Consider the following 20,189-nt stretch of genomic DNA (forward strand, 5'->3'; position numbering starts at 1 on the left):
CCAGTATGGTGGGGAAGCACACTACCACCGAGCTGTTTCCTCAGCCCGAAAGTTGGCTTTTGTCAGTAAGCCACAGGGTAAGCATCAGTTGACTCTAACAGGAATACATACTGCTAGAGTCAGTAACAACTGGATTGAATGACAGCCATCTGTGATGGTCTCACTTCACTCCTGGTGCAGACCCACTTTTTGCTTTTGGATAAATGCAAGCTTTAGAACAAAGGATGTTTGTTGTTTGTTTTTTTAGTTCTTATGTGTAAAAGTGGTTTGCCTGCATGTATGTATGTGCACCACAGGTGTGCCTAGTGCTCAAGGTCAGAGGAAGATGTTGGATCCCTTGGAACTAGAGTTACTGTTGTGAGCTGCCATGTGGGTTCTGGGAACATAACTCAAGTCCTCTCTCTGCAAAAGCAACTAACGTTTTTAAACACTGAACCATCTCACCAGCTAATAAATAGCAAAGATGTTTAGCCACCAGAACAGCTTACATAAAAACACACCAAGACTATGACAATTATTCCTTCAGATGGCCACCATATTGGTGTTGTCAACAGTTCTGACTTCTGCTCAGAGATAGGATTTAACTACAACCAACCAAAAAGGTCAGCACACGGACACCAATAATCCATCTAAGCCTCACTGAAACATTATAAGCTCATGTGTAACGAAGGATTCTACTTGGTACTGTCTACATGCCTGGTACCAGAGAAAAGGGTGTTACAGACAGTTGTATTCTAGGAACTGAGCCCCAATCTTCCAGAACAGCCAGTGCTCTCATCCAATGGGCCTTATATTAAAAATGGACTAGAACTAGAACCCTAATACTTTAAAAACAACCTTCTTGCAGTTGCACTGAGCTGAGTGCTGTTGCTGTGAACGCCGCTCATGCAGAATGCAAATTGGCTTGTGAACTAAGCAAGTGCTGGTGAATTCGTCCTGTATATGTGAGGATTTGACCATCCCACAGTAGCTTCGTTTTCTTTAGAAAAAGGTCATCTATTGTACAAAGGCTTCCCCCTTTCCTCACACATTAGATCTGAATTCTGTATACTTGTTTGCTGAGTCCTCAGCATGTCATACTGGTACTCTGTGCTCATGAAGTAATGCAACAGTAGCCCTGCTCCTGTGGTTATTTAGTTATTTAGTGGTGGGAAGGGAGTGCCCACAAGTACAGTGAAGTACTTTCTCATACAGGTCAAACAACACTTGTGCCAGTCAGTTCCCTGTTCCACCATGTGTTCTGAACTCAGGACTTTAAGGCTTGGCAGTAAGGACCCCTCTCCACTGGGTTACCTCTCCGGCCTTGTAGTAAACTACTGATTTCTGATCTGCAGGTTCTATAGCTAAAATGCACATAAGGCCAGAAACTGGTGGGGACTGCCTGGATAGAATGTTGTGGCTCCTCCAAGTCTTCAATGTGATGGGAGGTTTGCAGCCTTCATGGTTATATGAGACAATGTTTAACTTCTCAGGCTTTTTCTTTTCCAATCCTGAGCTCGGCTGACAGCCAAGTCCACTGCCTAGACTAGGAATCAGTTTCCTCCAGCCCATCCTAGGTCTTGCTGCCCTTAGGGCAGAGCAGACCAGCCCAATCCAACTTTATCTCAATCACAAGCAGGCAAGGAATTTCAAGGATCATAAACTGAGGGTTTGCCAACCAGAGATCAAGCTACAGGCCTTAAAGTGGTATGCATCATTATAATAGGAGACACTTCCCTGCTGCACGCACACCCGCTTACAGGGACAGATCATCTCTGAGTTAAAAAGCCATCTAGGGAGAGCTACATAGTGAAACCATGTGTTAAAACAAAAGCCCAGGCAATCAAATCTGAATGGTAGTAATCTCATGCCAGTTTTCCAAATGGCATGGCTGTGGCAAAAATTATTCAAAAAAAGCAACCTCAATCTAAACTCACATAGCTAGAATCTGAACCAAGAGCCCAACCACCTTTTTTCCTTCCTCCCTTTGGGCACATAGAACCACCAGGGTGTCACAGCCCTCAGACAAAGGGGATCTTAGGGGCCTTTGCATGGGCCTTATGCTCTGCTGTGTCCCTTTCTATGGCACCGAGGTTGCAAACATCTTAATCAGAGTGTGTATCATTCAACTAAGTATCTTCTATCTTTACACAGCTAGAATGGTATTTGCTGTGGCTATGAAAAATAAATATCCACAGAGATTATCTTTTATATAACTTTAAAATCCTATTTTTTTGTATATTTAAAAATTGATATTTAATCTAAAAAGTTTTAAATCTTATTTTTAAAAATTATAGTATACAAGTGAAATGGGGGGAACCCCTAAGTTTAGAGGTGCCTGTCTTTTTGTGTAATATAGCTGCCACTCGAGAAACTACTTAGATTCTTTCTGGCTTTCATAACCACTTCCATATGCTCTGCCAACATGAAGAACATCTAAATATTCTCAGTGCAGCTGGCCATACTCTCGAGCTCATGATTGGCTAAGAGAATGAATGCATCTGCCTTCCCGAGGACCCACGCTATCAGCCTCTATCATTCATCCAGATAGGCTTACTTTGAGGCTGCCAATATCTCTAAGAAATTTGGCTCAGAAGCTGTTCTTTGCTCTGCAGCTGTAAGTGAGCCTAAGCAGGAACAACCATGGCGGTGCCCCAGGACACGGTGGTGGAATCCAGCAGCAGGCATGTGCTCAAAGTGATGCCTTCCTGTTACATGCTTTCTTCCTGTTCCCACCACCAACCCTACAGCGCAGCTACACAGAAGTACTACACGATGTAAAGCATAAAAAAAACATTGGCGATGTATTATTTTTATGTTGTTTAATTAAAAAACTCAAAGATACAAAACAAGCATTTTACATAATGCATACATTCTCAACATCTGCAGATGAGATAAATAAAAGGCTAAAACAGACATATTGTGTATTGCTTCTCTTTGGTAAATCACCAATATCATTTTCTGCAGAAACAAAATGTTAAAAACAAACCCATGGTCTTAAAATAATTGTCCCTTAGTATTCAAATTTTCAGCAATAATACAGTAGATGTAGTTTTCAGATTGACATGAATACATAATACTTTATTCTGAGGGGTAAGTAGCTGCTTTCCAAAATTAAGGCCTACAAGAGCCAACCTTTTTCTAGCTATCTTTTTCCTTGGCTCTTTTTTTAAAGGTTACATTCAAACTCCCAGACACCATTCTTTTGGAAAATCTTTTTCACAGACTAAAGCCTCTCTCACCTGTCAGCTTCACACCATCCATCCGACCAACTCCATTTCCAATGAGGCATTTCTGTTTTATTCAGCATCATCCAAACTCAGTGCTCCCAAATAAAAAAAGAACAAAAATTCCACCAAGTTTGCTCCAACAAACAGCACATACACACATCGTGGCTCTACTAGAGCAATATACACAGGTCAGAACTGAGAGCAAACATTCAATACACAGCAGCTCCTGTCTAAATATATACATGCTTGCAACGTTTTCACAGTTAATCTTTAAAAAATTACATGATAATGTTCAGAAATATTTTTCCTATGGTCTATAAATAATGCTTTAAAAGTCCAACTAAAGAAATGAAGTATAAGAGTGGGTCAAATTAAATAAATCTTCCGAGCCTTCGAGAACAGGTGCTTGTGCTGGTAAAGCTTGAGGTGTGTTCTGTGAAGGAGTTCTCTCAGGCCCTACCAGGAAAGGCAGTTCTCATTCTAAACCCGGTAGGAGAGAAACTCCAAAATTTTGGAAGGAACAGGCAGTTTCTGGACTTCTTGGGTGGGCATCACTCTTCGGATTGACATTCGACACAAATGTTGAAGGCTAGGGACTTGCCTTGGAGTGGCCCAAAAATACACACTTCCATCATGTGTCCTTTAGGGAAATGGAAAAAGAAAATCTCAGTTACCCAACTACACATATCCTATGTCTCTATGGCTGTATATCAGATTCGCACATCTCACCTTAGAGTCTAATAAGAACTCCAAGACAAGGCAAGTAGCAGGATTATACAGATTCTGTTTAGGAAATTTACAGAACTTTTTCTGTTAAGAGAAGGGGCTGAAGAAATGGTTCAACTGTTAAATATGCTTGATGCATTTCTGGAAGGCCAGGTTAAGTACTAGCATACATGGATGGTGCCTTACCACCACCAAGCTCTAGAATACACCCTCTTCTGGCCTCCACAGGGACTATGTGCATGTGGTGCAGTCAGGCAAGCAAAATAAACATAAAGAAAAACAAATCTTCAAAAGAAAAAGAAAGATGTATTTACCCAGCAGCTAAAACACTGCCATCAGTAGAAAAGGCACAGCAAAGACCATTGCTCAGAGGTGCAACTTGTACCGGACAATCATCATCAATGCTCCAGAACCTCACCATTCTAGAAGGGAAAAATAAGCGACCCAGTGAGTTGAGTAAGTCAGAAAGCAATGCTTCTGTGTTCTGACCATGTTGGGAGTACATATACACAAATCACTCCCAAACAGCATGGTAACTTTGGTTGAGATGGGCTCATATGTACGTAACCCAGGCCAGCACCAAATTCTTGATTGAACTTGCTGTTTTTACTGCCCAAGAGCTGGGATTACAGGTCTATCCTCTCCAGTCAATATAACCTTTTATTTTGAGATTGCGTCTCACTACACAGCTCAAGCTGGATTCCTCTTGCCTCAGCCTCTCAAATGTTGCAGTTATAGGCACGAGCTTCCACATTCTATATGATGACACTTTATATATAATCTATACAGACTAGTTTACCTTTTATACCATCTAGTAATTTGGATAAACTCCAAAGAGATTACAAAGCATGGTTTTGTAATGTTCACAACTGGAAGCTGTCATTTTCTTACAAATAAAATATAACACGATCTGATTTACTCTTTTCTACATTTGTCTGATCTCAAAAGCAGTGGCCACCAAATTTACAGGTGTGTACCACCACAGCCAGCTAGGCAAAAACCAACACCACCCAAGGTGTTGTCTATAGAGACATTAAACCCCAGTTACAGGATGGGCATGGCGGTCCACATAGAATTCTCAGCATTCAGGAGGCAGAGGTAGGAGAATCAACAAGGTCCACATACCATTTCAAATACAAACAACTCCCCTCCAAAAACCTAAATGTAGCTAAAGAGTGTGTTATGAGTTAAAGCATGCTTTCATTAAGTAGAAGGATGAAGAAAAAAAACCTTTAAAAATCATGACTACAGTCAAAAGTATACTACACTCCATATACTCACTTATCATCGGCGAGGCTGGCAACATGCAGTCCATCGTGACTGAAAGACACAGCTCTTACCCATCGGTCATTTGCTCCTCCAGCAAATATTGGAGTAGGCGGGGGAAACAGGTGCCTGGGGTCAGACAGATTTGCGGTGTTTCAGAATTAATTCAAGAAACTAAATAGCCTTGGTACTAAGTCCACTGGCCTCTGAATGAGGTGTGAAGTGGGACTTTGATGATACAACCAAGACTGAAGAGAGCTGTTACAGCCAAGTTAAATAAAACAGAAATCTACTGACTTTACATTTTGTTAGGGATTCTAATTTCACACATAACTTCTTCAAAGCTATAGTGATAGCCAATCTTGGGTTACTGTCTGAAATAATTCATGTTGTACTCACCCGAACTCCATCAGAATGTCTCCATTGTGTGGATCCCAGACATACACACGAGTATCATAAGATGCAGTAGCTAGTAATGCTCCATCAGGAGAAAAGTCACAAGCTACAACATCATGGTGATGCCCTTCCAGTCTCCTTATCATGGTGTATTTATCCATATCCCAAAGAAAAACCTGAAATAATAAAAGGGAAATGTTAAAGTTTCACTCAGATACACAGAGGACAAAGGGGGCACATCTTAAACTAAAGTGCTACTTTAATATTACATCAAATTAATTACAAATTATGAGTAATTTAAAGAATATGCTCAGTGTCATAGATTAAAAAATCAGTCTTTAAGTTAATTAAAGCAGACATGCAAATTTCTATTTCAATTGTTTCTGTTAAATGTTAATTTAAAAAAAATAAGCCTAAAGGGAAAATAAAGGCAATGCAATTTAACCACAAATCCTGAAGTTCATTTATTCCAAAATCTAATTAACTAAAATATATGGAAATAAACAGGGTTAAGTATTACAAACCCCTTTCTCTTTTTTCCAGAAACTACCAATTTTTAAAAATATATACAGACAGAAAATGTAATGTTAGCAATTGTTACTCCATTGGCATCTCCCTTTGAGATAATCACTTGTTTACAATAGGCTTGGATCGCCACGAGAGCCTAGGAAGAGAAACAGATACTGCAAGCAAAGAGAATTTTTACAGCCAAAAATAATTGTTGGCAAACAAGGATGTTATTAAACTATATTACAAATGAAAATACTATTTTATGAAAATAATATAATTACAACAATTTTTGGTAATCACTTTTTTCCAAATTGATTATAATCATTAGTTATTTTCAGCATAAAACAGTTAAATTACTTAAAAATAAGTCCACATACAGTTTAGATTTTAAACATCCAAAGACTGTACAGAAGGTTCTAAAATTTTGCTGAATTTTTGCTCTGAGGCAGTGTCTCACCAAAAAGTTCAAGCTGGTTGGTATTTAATTTGTGGTCCACTTGCCTCTCTCTCAAGTAGTTGCAGACAGCATTCTAATGCTTACTGTTAGGTTAAATGTGAGCTGGGAGGTCACAGCACACCCTAGTGAGACAGCTTCCCTCCTCTTCAAATACAATAGCACTTTCTGCTACTTCCTATCTGCACACATGCTTTCTAAAGGAAAGTAATTATAACTGAGTAATTTTAGGTACTGCTAGTATCTTAAGAATTCCAAAAAACAGAGAAAGCACTCAAAAACTAATTACTGTATATTAAATTGGGTTCACATGTCAGACTCTCAGTTCCTTCAAACTGGAAGACCAATTTACTCAGGAGTCTGAACATTACTGTGGGGGAAATTATTTTTTAAAGGAAAAAAAAAAAAGAAAAGAAAAGAAAGAAAAGCAGAAAGTGGACATCGACCAGCACCTGTGTACGTACAGTACACCTTGCAGCCGAATGCAAGGTTACTTCATCCTATGGTAAAGGTCGCCCCCAGCCCGGTAGCCAGAGATGCCACTCTTTCTGCCCAGCTAGCACCATTGTGCGCCTGTGTGCGAGTGGTGCCAGCATAACCTCAATCACACCAATATTGCTGCCACCACCTGTGACAGGGAAAGCAAGAAGCATATGGAAAACACACAGCCTAAAATCGCAAGGTCAACATCTAGCTTGTCTTTATGATTAAAAAAAACAAAACAAAACTAAGCTATTTTTTTAAACTTCTAACATTCACAACTATCATTTTAACATACTTCTTGGCAAAATGAAATGTGTTTTATCTAGCCACCCCCCCCACCCCCATCAATCCAAATAGTGCTGCGATCATTACAAGTATTTGGAGTTCAGTCAGTTTCATACTCAATATGCTAAACTTTTAAAAATACATTAACACGGAGATAGTAATCAGACAGTTCACTAAAGTATAGCCCTAACAGTCACCACTTAAGTTGTCAATAGGCACACTGTAAAACTATGTGCAGCTTGATCTATAATTCACTGTAGGGCATACATGAGTTATAATTTTATTATGCTTATAAATTACTTTTCAGTTAAATGTCCAGGATCAACTGAGACTCAAAACTTTAAAACAATACCAAACCATCAAACTGGACAAAACAAAAACAAAGAGAATAATTAGCAAGAAAACCTCTTTAAAATGGAACTAGATTTTGTCTACAGCACATAAACATTCCTAGATTTACAAAAAAAACAAAAACCCTCATTAACCCTTCATTTTATAAACATCTCTAAGAGCAATTCAATTCTCAATTCACAAATAACTAATTTTCTACATGCAGATTCTCTCCATCATAAAGTAAAGCATTTAAGACATTCATGACACCGAGCACAAACTTAATAGGTTACTTAGATTTAAAATGATTAAGCATACATTATCATCCAATTCACAATACATGTACAAGAACTTTGATACATACTGCTTTACTGGCTCCAACTGAACACAGCATAGAACAGTCGGGAGAAAATGCACAACTGTACACCCAATTCTGATGTCCCCGCAATACTTTCATCATATTTCCTAAACAAAAAGAAGCATCTGTCAGGATACATTTCGTATCAGTAACACCTTGACTGACAAGACAGTAATCTACAGTTATCATAAACTTTTACAGCTGACAAAAATTATATAGAGAGAGGCCCTCAATATCTGCCACCTGCCTGCTTGCTTTCCTTTATTCCAAAGCAGGGTCTCTCTATGTGGTCCTGGCTGTTCTAGAACTCACTATGTAGAACAAGCTTGCTTCAAACTCAGGGAGGGTAGTATTTTACCAGTTATAGTACTGGTTCCTGTTCTGGCTTACTTCAGCTGTGTTTTTGTTTGATCTATATAGGAAAGTGTTAAATAGAAAAAAAGAAACCATGATCACCAAGCCATTTGGTTCATTTTTCAGCTATAGTGTCCTGCTAAGTAGCCAAGTTTAGCCTAGAGCTCTGCACTCTCCTGACCTTACCTCCTAAAGCTATGATTACTGGTGTCCTGCAGGAGTCAGGGGAGGGCAAGGGAAATCCCAAATCACTCTAAAATAGTAATATCAAGAGACTTGTCAGGCATGGTAGAGCACATCCTTGTTATTTTGTCTTTTTTTTCCCCCCCCAGACCTGAGGACTGAACCCAGGGCCTCGCACTTGCTAGGCAAGTGCTCTACCACTGAGCTAAATCCCCAACCCCTGGTAGAACACATCTTTAATTCTAACACTCAAGGGGCAGATGGGTCTCTTGTGAGGCTAGCCTAGTCTACACAGTAATTTCCAGGCCAACTACAGCTACAGGGAGACCCCAGCTCAAAAACAAACAAACAAACAAACAAAAAACCCAAAAAAACAAACCCTCATTCTTTCACCCAGCTAGGAAAGGACAGAAGACATACATACCATCATCTTTCAGGTCCCACACTCTAAGAGTTTTGTCTCTTGAAGCTGACACAAGGAGTAAGCTCCCATCTGGAGCAAACGTTAAGTCTCTAACCACTTCAACGTGGTCTACCAAATTAAGGAGGAGTTTTCCTAAATGTAATAGAAAGGAGAAAAAAAAAAAAAAGACAAGATTAATTATTTCTTATCTTCTATTTTTAGTCTTGTTAACTGTAAAAAATGAAGACATTCTTGGGTACCTCCTCGTTTTATAAAATAAATTATTTCACTTTTGTTTTCTAGAAACATCTGTGGTCACCTAATTTTTCCCCAAATCAAACCTTGCTTCCTTCTTAGTACCCAATTCAATGCCATTATTACTTTCTGGGTTTTGGGGGTACATCTTGCTTTTATGTTCATTTAAATCATTTTCTATTTGTGAACAAACAAAATATGCCAAGAACTAGAACAAAATCAAAACCTTTTCTTTTCTTGTATCACTGGTCATTGGACCTCAGGTTGAAGCAATGTTCAGCAAATATTTTACCACTGAGCTTTCTTCCTCATTCTTGGTGGAGACAGGGTCTTACTGTGCAGTTCCTGCTGTCTTTGCCTTGCTAGGTATGCCAGGCTGGCCATTCAGCCTTCTCAGGGTGGAGGTCACTACATATTACCACACCCAGCTTGAACATACTTGGGTTTTTTTGTTTTGTTTTGTTTTGTTTTTTTGTGACAGGGTCTTTCTACATATCCCTAGCTGACCTACAACTATGTGTAGACAGGGGCTGGCCTCAAACAGAGATCCACCCTACCTCTGCCTCCTAAGTGCTTAGATGAAAGGCATCTGCTACCTAATCCCACCTTGAATACTTTTTGATTGCTCAAAGAATTCAATTTTTCCACCTATGTAGTCATGTTGAATAAAGAGACTAAAACCTTCTGAAAGTTAGATATCAATAATTAAAGTCTGATTTGTGAGCTGGGCATGGTAGCAGACACTTTTATTTGGGAGGCACAAGAGGAGGCAGACAGTTAGAACTCTGTGACTTTGAGGCCAGCCTGGTCTAAGTATTGAGCTCCAGGACTTCACAGAGACTCTGTCTCAAAACTGTGGTATGCTTGTCCCAGGGAGTAGGACTACCAGGAGGTATAACCTTTGATGGAGTAGGTGTGTCACTATGGGTGTGGGTTAATACCCTTGTCCTAGCTGCCTGGAAGTCAGTATTTTCCTAGCAGCCTCCAGATGAAGATGTAAATTTATGAGTTGCCTTGGTTGTAGTGTTTGTTCACAGTAGTAAAACCCTAACTAAGATACCAATCTCTGATTTGTAGCTGGGTAAGTGGCTCAATGGATATGTGTTTGCCTAGTATGCTTGTGAAGAAGCCCTACAGTTGGATTCCTAGCACTGCATAAAACTGGGAGTTGTAGCATGTGCCTGCAATCCAGGATGTGGCTGGAGAGGCAGAGTCATTCTCAGAGTTTGAGACCTGCTTGGGATACAAAAAAAAAAAAAAAAAAAAAAAAAAACTGGTTTCCCTTGAAAACCCAAGTTATCATTGAAAAATCATGTAAGATACTTTGCTGAGTCAAAAACTAAAATAATTTATTTCTCACTTTTCTATAAAGTCCTTAAATTGTATTTTCCAATGCTTTCATCATAAAAATAATCAGGTTCATTTTCAAAATTATGAATCCATACCTGTATATACATCCCAGATTTTTATGCGACCATTGTTTAATCCCGTGGCAAGGAGTAGTTGATCTTGTCCAAATCTGAACCGATGCCATTCTATGTTAACACAACGACTCTGTTTTTCTGGAACTGAAGACCCAAAAGCAAGACTCCAGACTATGTCTCCACAGTCGATAATGTGCTCAGGAGGCTTATTTTTTTGACCACCATTACTATTTTGTCTTGCCAATTTTAGAGAGCTTGAATTGGTAATATTCTTGGAACCATGCAAAAGACTAGGGGGAAAAGATTGAAAATGAGTTTTTCTTTATAATGAACTTCTGCAGACACTAACTGTTAACACTTAAATCTTCTTAATACAACTGTAACACTATTTCTAAAGATGGGAAAGCTGGTATGTGAAATACATGGCTAGACAAATTCAACTCATGAAAACTATTGGAATCCTCAGTAAGAAAACAACTTATAACTTATTTTCCTTCTAAACTGCCTTCAACAGAACTTCTTTAAAGCAGTGTAACGAACCACCGGAGAGTGGGCCCTGCTGTCAGTGTCTCAACTGAGACAGTTTCTATCACAAGAAATGCACCCAGTGATGACACTAGAACTGTAACATTTTGTTTATGCTCATAAGAAGTTAAAATGAGAAAAACAGCTTTAAAGTTTGACTAATTTAGCTTATTTGCCAAAGTATTAGATACTATATAAGCCATCTTTTAGGATACTAAACTAAATTGTTTCAGGAAATAAACCTCAGAAAACTTTGAAGCTATTACAAATATGTCCTTAATTCTAATTCAAGCAGAGATAAAAAGAAGCTCAAATAAAAGAACTGTGGGCTGATAGATATAGCACAACTACATTAAGTTCCTTCAGGAAAGTTATCTTGATGAGAACTTCAGTAACCCTGGTGCATAGTGAAGGGATCATGCAAGCTTAAATAAAATCTTATTAACTTGGAAATTAAAAAAACAGACATACAAAACTTCAGTTGGTAGAGTGCTTGCAGAGCAGACATGAAACCCTGGGTCTGATCTCTACCACAACATAATGGGGTGTGGTAGTACACTTATTTATTCCAGCAATTCTGAGTAGAAATGCAGGAATATTAGAAGTTCAAAGTCATCCTAGGCTACATACATCCTAAGTTCACCTAAGCTAAAGCCTCCCCCAACCCTACCCCAATCAGCTAAGGGCTATGGCTCACACCCAGATAGTATCTTCCAAGAAGCTAAGACAGAATCAAGAATTTAAAGGCCAATCTGGGCCACATACTAGGTCTACCTTATTAGAGAAAAATCTGTTTATACCTGTTAACCAATAAAGTGAAATCCAAAGCAAATGAAAAAGCTTCACCTAACAGAGATCACTTTATCTGACACAATAGGACACACACTAATGTGAAGCAAATTTATCTGTCTTTACACACACACACACACACACACACACACACACAACAGGAGATGGGCAAGTAATGTAGGTTAGTTGGCAAAGCATTGGTCCCTGCATATGAGGCCCTGAAGTTCAGTGGAGGAGGGGGTGGGAGCATAAATATCTGAGAAAATATTACAATACTATAATGTACAAATTAAGTCCAGACCTTTTCAACTCATAGTCCAGGCTGGTCTACACTATGACATCATCATTATTGCTTCCCCAGTGCTGGGATTACAGGCATGTACCACTGTGTCCACCCAGATAATTTTTTGAGACAAGATCTCTCTATTATGTACCCCTGGGAGTCCTGTGTAGACCTGGCTGGCCTTTTGAACCTCAGAGAGACATCTGCCTCCTCCACTTCCCGAGTGCTGGGATTAAAGAGTCGGGTAACTCTTTACATAAATCTTCAATGAAAATTCAAACTACAAACTTGTAATACTGGCTGTAAAAGAAAAAAATATTTTATACCCAACACTGATCAGCAATAGTAAAGTCTGCAGAAATAAAGAAGTCTTACAAGTTCTTGAGGCACTGGGACCACGGAACAAGCTTTACTATACGATATCCTTGTGACCACGCGAAGTATGAACCATCTGGAGCAAAAGCAACAGTCCAGTTTTCACCACCACATTTCTTGTCGAAAGGAGCTGCTGGAGCTAAAAGTTCTCCTATAGTGCGTGATCTCACTAAAACAAGACAAAAACAAACAAACAAACAATAAAACAGATTCAGATGGCCCCAAAATTATTTGGAATTTGCTGAGGTTGTCTCCTTTTCTTTTAGAAAGGGTATAATCAGCTTTCCACCCATAGAACATTTGAGATGAGCTTTGTTTTGATAGTGGCTTTCCAAGAGATCTAATAAATTATGTCACTAGGCATGGTAGGTACACCTATCATATCAGCACTTAGAAGACTTAGTGTTCAGGATTTCAAGACCAGCTTGGGCCACATGAAACCTTGTCACAAAGTTTTATTTAATGTAGTGAGGTGGAGACTGAATGATGTAGCTTTAAAGTTAACTTGGACTAAATAGGCAGACCCCATGAAAGTGGGGAGGGAAGAGAGAAAAGTAGGGGAATTAAGATTCTTATCTTTCAAGAACTATAAATTTGTTAGGCTTAGGTTGTCTTGCTAATGTACAGAAGCTCTGGTTTCTATCTTCATCATAGTACAAGCCAGGTAGAGAACTGAAATTTTAAGGTTATTAGCTACATGGTCAGTTCAAAGCTAACTCAAGCTACAATTTTTTTTTTAAATATCCAGTCATCCAGAAGGCTGGAGAGCCAAAACACTTAGTGGGTGACCACTTGAGTTCAATTCCCAGTACCCACATATAACACATGTAATTTTAAACCAGTAGAGGGCTGGAGATACAACTCCAAAGCAGCATGTTTGCCTAACAAAGGCCCTGGTATCCACTGGTGGGGAGGGGGGTTAGCGGGGTGGGAGAAGACCTGACCAATGAACTCTACCATCTGTGCTGTATACTCTATTAGTAACTAGTATAGCATCTATCATGTCAAAGTGTTCAACTACTATTTACTTAACAAATAGAAAAGCTCATGTATAAACTCCCACTTGTGTAAGTTATTAAGTATATTCCTAGCCCAAACAAGTCAAATGAGTAGAGTTTAAAACCCACAAAGAAACCTGATATCCATTTTTCCACATTGTTCTGTTTCCTACTTGTATGAAAATATCATAAAATGCATCACTAAGATAAGTAAAACTATTTTGCTTAAACATTCTCTTTTTTAAATAATCAAAATCTGCTGGATGGTAGTGGTGTATGCCTTTAATCCCATCACTCAGTTGGCAGAGGCAAGCAAGAATCTGAGTTTGAGGCCAGCCTGGTCTACAGAGTTCCAGGGTTACACAAACTCTACTTCAAGGGGAACAAAGGAAAAAAAAAAATCTTTCTTCTACTCCATTCACCTATTCAGCTCTGATTCTGGTCTGGATATAACAATCTTGATCTCATGACATCATGTGTTACCTATACCAGAGTCTTTTCTAGAATACAATATTTATTTATTCACAGTCCAGAGGCTTTTTATTTTATGCTTTACATTTAAAAAAAGAATTCCAGGATTTTCCCTCCTATGTGTTTTTATCTTGTCTCTTCATGATCTATGATGCCAGCGGAGGTTGTCAGCACAATGAAATCAAACTGCCGTGATGGGAGCAGGTTGTTCTGCCATTTTTCTGGATCTCTGAGTTGAACAAATAACTCCACACTTGTTTAACCGCCCTGCTAGGTTCACAACAATATTCCCAGCTCTGTGATCAGTGATCTTGAATTCACCCATGTATCCATGCTTCATCAGTTAAGAAGCAAACGATGACTTTAGAACACGGCCTGATGAGGACCTGGTGTTCCCCTCTCAGCACTGTTGATGCTCTGAGAGCATCTTAGAGCATTCATTCATTTGCACCATGGTGACTGGGTAAAGGGATGGCACAGACATTAGACTGGTGAACACAGAGCTTCACAAACACTCACCAGCAAGAGAAGATGACAGGAAGAGACAGGATATAATATTTCTAGTTCTTTCAGTCATTCTTCAGATTATAAAGAAAGTTTTGGGTGGAGAGATGGCTCAGCAGTTAAGAGCACTGACTGCCCTTCCAAGACCTGAGTTCAATTCCCAGCAACCACACAGCTCACAACCATCTGTAATGAAATCTGATGCCCTCTTCTAGTGTGTCTAAAGACAGCTACAGTGTACTCACATACATAAAATAAAATCTTTAAAAAAAGAAAGCTTTGAATCCATTTTCTATCTTTTCCTACCTTAATTTTACCACATTTTCCTGGATACATTTCCTTTAGTAGTGACCCTTAGGAAAAAAAAAATGATACCCAAACTAGACATGAGTTCCTGGTGTGGTTTTGTCAATGTGAAAAGGGAGTAACACAGCATAAGCTCACATTCATTTTACTGGCAGTCACATGAGTATGATGTAAGACTCAGCCTCAAGGCCTGCAGAATGGATTCTCAATGCATAATTTCAGAAAAGCACATTGTTGCAGGTTTCCTGCACTTTTTCTAAGCCTACACTATTACATGGTCCTTTCATTGGGGTTCCCTTCTTATACCCAGTCCCCCAAACTGAGATTCCTGCTTAACCTTCATCTATTTGTCAAAACTAATGAATTTTAGAAGGGGCCTTGTTCACAAATAAGAGAAGCAAGTCTTAAAATCCTACTTTTTAAAAGAAGACAATGGAAATATTAGCTTTAAAAGAGAATGCTTCCAAGTTAATCTAAGTATAATACTTTATTTCCCAGAGTCTGTACTTTATGGTTACTTTTAAAAAATAATCTTGGGCACAATCATTTGGCTATTTTTCTTTATAAAGTGTTAATGAGATAGGGAAGTGGCTGGTTCAAACACCAATCCCCAAGAAACAATCCACTAACTCACCTTCAAATGCAACACATTCTAGTACTGTCATAAAACTGTCAACCAAATGTTACGCAGTCAGCATTTTTCTAAGTGCTTTCACGTTTCCTGTTAGCTAACAGACACAAATGATTTTTATACTTTAATCAGCTGTTTCAAATACTCAAGTACTGGCTAGTAAAATATTACCAACCTAGAGTAAGGTTTTTCCCTAAAGTGCTTTGAAAAAAAAAATGTAATGGGGACGTGGGAAACTGGCCCTAAATACAACATATCTGCAGTGCTTACATCATGAGTCACCACTGAACAAGGCTAACCAGATTCAAGTTCTTCACACTCCACCCTCCAATTTCATAGTTGGAACGGAAGTGTGCCAGTGCCTTGTTAGAAGGTAGTAGTAGCTCAGGGCTGTTATGTCCTCTCCTGGAACTCTTCACTCATTTATCAAGTCCCACCCCTACCTTTTTAGCATGTTCATAAAAATCCAAATCTGGCATGGCTAGAATTAATGCTAGGGAATGGAGGGTGGGGTGTTAAAAACCACCAAGCTATACAGATAAATGTCTAACCTTGTTAACCTTGTATCCAAATGACACTTCAAATACAAAGAAACAAAACTTTGAACTTAGAAAAAGGCCAAATTCCAAGACATTTGGCACTTAGGTATTTTTATATCAAGGAAATAAGATCTAAAAGTGGAAAGAAAAAAACCTCTTAAATAAAAGAGTAAGCAGTTATTTAATGAATCTCTCTTAGCAAACATGCTAAAGAAGCACTATTTATATATCCCCTTAAAAGAGGACAAGTTTTCAGGTACAGATAAATGTACAGTGTTATTGGTACAAAGCAGGAAAAACCATTGCTCATACAGTCTAAGAATTCGAGGGCAGGAGTCATAGCTCAGTAGTAGAATATTTGCCCCTAGCATCTACAGCTCCTGACTTAAATCCTTATTAGCATTACTACTCCTACTACTAATAATAATAGTAATAAATTAAACAAAATTTAAGGGTCTGAGTTAAAAACGTTTAGCTTTAAAATGATTTTTAAAAACAGCAGGAGGGCTGGAGAGATGGCTCAGTAATTAAGAGCACTCACTGCTCTTGCAGAGGATCTAAGTTCAATTCCCAGCAACCACATGGTGGCTCACAACCATCTGTAATGGGATCTGATGCCCTCTTCTGGTGTGTCTGAAGACAAAGTGAACTCGCATAAAATCAATAAATCTTAAAAAAAAAAACAAAAACAAAAAAAAAAAACAGCAGGAACGTTATGATTTCTGCAGCTTTAACATGGTTATAAAACAAATATTAAAGTCACTAGCTAATTAGCCATTCAGCTTCATCCTTCAGAAAACAAGCCCCTCAATTGTGTTAATAGCCATCTGTGTACAGATGTCCATTCACACATAAGAAAAAAATTCGTTATTACCTCAGCTTTCCATCCTTCCTAGAAATATCTCCTCAAACAACTTGGCAAAGTCATCCATGTGAAGAGCAGGAAAATGCAAAGGCCCTCTCTGCTCAGTGGCTACTGCTTGCTGGCGTGTGCTCCTGTGCTCGCTCGCGCTCTCCGCTCTCTCTCTCTCTCCCTCTCCCTCCCTCCCTCTAACCAGACTATATAGTCTTAGCTACTGGAAGTGGCTAAGCAGACCATACTGATCTCGAACACAGGTCTGCCTCTGAGTGTTGGGATGAGCATGCCAGGCAAACCTAATCCCATCTAATGGCCTCAAAGTTGGCTCCTTTTAGAGAATTTAAAAAAGGGGCCCACTGGGCAGGTCTGGTCCACACCCTTCCACTCCCCATTGTCTAGTCTTCAGCCTGGCGTGACACTAGTCACTGCTTCATCCTCTGTAGAATAATCCCTCCAGCCACTCCACCTATCCACACTGCTCCTCCCGTGTACGTCGGCATCACATTCCCTCCTTTGAACTCTTACCACGCTGATGGCACCTCTTCAGGCCCCTTTCTCATTAGCGTGCCTGACATACAGAAGCTTCTCCTACCTCACCTCAAAACACAAAAGTTCCCTATTTTCTTTCCACCACAGACTAAAGAGAACCTAAGACCACTTAGCCTATGCTAGTGAATCCTCCAGGCCCACGCGACATCCAAGATTATAGCCGGGAGAATCCCAGGATGTCGGACCCGCACCCCAGCTTTGATGGTGTCATTGGGATTTGCTGGGCGATGAGTGTCCAGCCCGGCTTCACGGTAACTCGGAGGCCCGCTCTGGGGCGCCGGTTCATTCACTCCCGGCCGACGCCCATCGCGGGACCGCTTCCTCCCGCCACACAGGTCTTGCCTCTCTCCGCTACTCCGGGGCCTCGGCATCTGGCCCCACGCTTCTCGTGGGCCTTGGCATTGGACTTCTCCCTTCTCCCATCCCCCACACCCACGCTCGCCCCCTCACCGGAGCCAGCCCCTTCGCGCTCTGCCGGTAGTCCCAGCGCTCTCCCTCCACCCTGGGACTCACCGATCTCTTTCTCGTTGACCCTCGGAGGAAAGCTGGCCATCTATGGGGCACCGTCTGATTCCGGGAACTCGATTCGGACGCGACGACAGAGAAGGGACTCGGCGGGGGCTGAGGGGCGTGACACGGGCTCGGTCTTTCCTGGGTGTGGGGACTGAACAGAGAGCGCGGGCGGCCGCTGCGGCTTCTGCGGACTGCCCGGGGGAAATCACCGGAATGCTTGGAATCAAGCCACGGGATCACACAAAAGAGCTGGCGCGCCTTCCACTCACAGACTCACACAGCACACCAACGCTTCCGCTGCCAAACCAGACACTGAGACAAGATGGCGGGCGACACTGATAATATCTGGGAGGCGGGGTGTAGTGAGTGACGTAGACCAGCAGGCCCCGCCTCCTGACGCAGGGGACGTGACTGTCTGGGCCCAGGGACTGGAGTGACCTGCCTACAATTTCGAAGTCGAAGGCTCTTGGCAAAGGGAAAGCTGAGGATTGTATAATGCACGTGACCGAACCGGAAAAAGGGAAGTAGAAGTAGGCGTCTCCGGAGCTTAATCCCATTTAGCCTCGCCTCTGGCTCCTTGATACCTTGGAAATGAAGGTTGCACTGAAGAAAGACATACGATGAAAATTAGCATAGTGGTGTCCTCAGGACAAGAGCCAGCTGGTTTTAGGAAAGGTTCAGTTGATGGAGGAAGACTCAGGGTGATGAGGCCTCACCTCTGAGGCCTCCCCCAAGGCTGCCTCTGTTCTAACTGGTTCCTAAAGTCAGGCCTCCTGAAGTGCTGGCCAATATCATCTCCACCTCAGAATCTGCCCTTCCTCCACAGAAGTCTTGGTCTCTAGGAAGCACCTAGCTATTCCACATCAGAGATAATAATTGTGTGGGTGTACCTCACATCTCAATCTGAGTACCATCTACAGATGATGTAATTGCATTTCAGTGGCCCACATGGGGACTCTTACTTCCAAAGGATAATAGAGAAAGGCTTAGATTTTCTCAGATACTCCTGGAATTCAGAACTGCCTAGCATGACTCTTCAGATCTCAAAAGACAGCATATAGTGTATGTACTATTTGCCCAAGGGAGAAATTCTTCAGATCAAGATGATAAATAGACATAAATCATCTCCATCTTTTTTTTTTTAATTACGTGGTTACTGCTTGTTAATATGTTTGTCAAGGACTTTATGCAAGGCAATGGTCCTGGCTGATGAACAGAGTCCAAGGAAAAAGTAAATGCAGTCTTGACAAATACAGAACATTATTGTCTCTTAATTTTTTTAGCTCATTCATGGCTTATTTATTGTGTGTGTGTTTGTGTGTGTGTATGTGTGTGTGTGTGTGTGTGTGTGTGTGTGTGTGTGATATGTGCACGTTTTTGTGTGAGTGTCCATGTGTCTAGATGCTTCTGTGTGAATGCAGGCTCTTGCATGCCATAGAATGCATTCGGAGGTCAGAGGACACACTAGGACGTGGGTCTTCACCTCCCGCCTTTCCTGAGACAGGATTCCTCACGATTCAGTGCATGTACACTACGCTAGCTGGCCTGTAACTTCCCAACCCCCCGCCACAACCCTGTAAGTGTGAAGGGGTTGCAGGAGAGTAGTCTGTAATCTACTGCCTTCTGCTTTTACCCTGGTTCTGAGCTATCAAACTGTCAAATTTGTATGCTAAGCATTTTAACCTCGGAGCCATCTTCCCAGATTAATTCTTTTTTTTCTTTTGTTTAGTTTTTATACAAAAATATGCAGATTTCACACATTTGCAGGGGTAGGGGAGAGGGGTTTAGCTCAGTTAGTAAGATATTTCTCTAGCACACAGGAACCGTGGATTCCATCCCCAGCACCTCATAAAGCTAGTGCAATGATGCACACCTGAAATAGTGCAATGGTGCATGCCTGAAATAGTGCAATGGTGCACATCTGAAATAGTGCAATGGTGCACACCTGAAATAGTGCAATGGTGCATGCCTGAAATAGTGCAATGGCAAGCAAAAAAAAAAGCAGGAAGATCAAGAATCAAGACAACTTCAGCTACAGAGCAAGTATGAGGCCAGCCTGACTCCATGAGTCTTTGTCTTCAAACAATCTGGAAGGAATTCCTGAGTCATCTTGGCACAGGAGTCAGCCATGCTGATTTGTTTGGTTGGTTTGGTTTGGCTTGGTTTTTTTAAGACAGGGTTTCTCTGTGTAGCCCTGGCTGTCCTGGAACT

At 40.6% G+C, this 20,189-nt stretch overlaps 1 protein-coding gene across 1 annotated transcript; it reads right to left on the reverse strand.

The window, feature by feature from the left end:
* Positions 1 to 2,805: 2,805 nt before the first annotated feature.
* On the reverse strand, positions 2,806 to 18,272 carry WSB1 (WD repeat and SOCS box containing 1). The gene is made up of 9 exons (XM_080923240.1): positions 17,979 to 18,272; positions 12,609 to 12,777; positions 10,658 to 10,926; positions 8,979 to 9,110; positions 8,024 to 8,124; positions 5,601 to 5,773; positions 5,217 to 5,330; positions 4,250 to 4,357; positions 2,806 to 3,849 (listed from the first exon to the last, which is right to left on the reverse strand). Exons 1-9 carry the CDS (start codon positions 18,016 to 18,018, stop codon positions 3,690 to 3,692), a joined length of 1,266 nt encoding a protein of 421 aa, XP_080779366.1. The 5' UTR covers positions 18,019 to 18,272; the 3' UTR covers positions 2,806 to 3,689.
* Positions 18,273 to 20,189: the final 1,917 nt, after the last annotated feature.

Source organism: Micromys minutus (assembly GCF_963924665.1).
Source record: "Micromys minutus genome assembly, chromosome: 10".
In the NCBI taxonomy this organism is placed as follows: domain Eukaryota; kingdom Metazoa; phylum Chordata; class Mammalia; order Rodentia; family Muridae; genus Micromys; species Micromys minutus.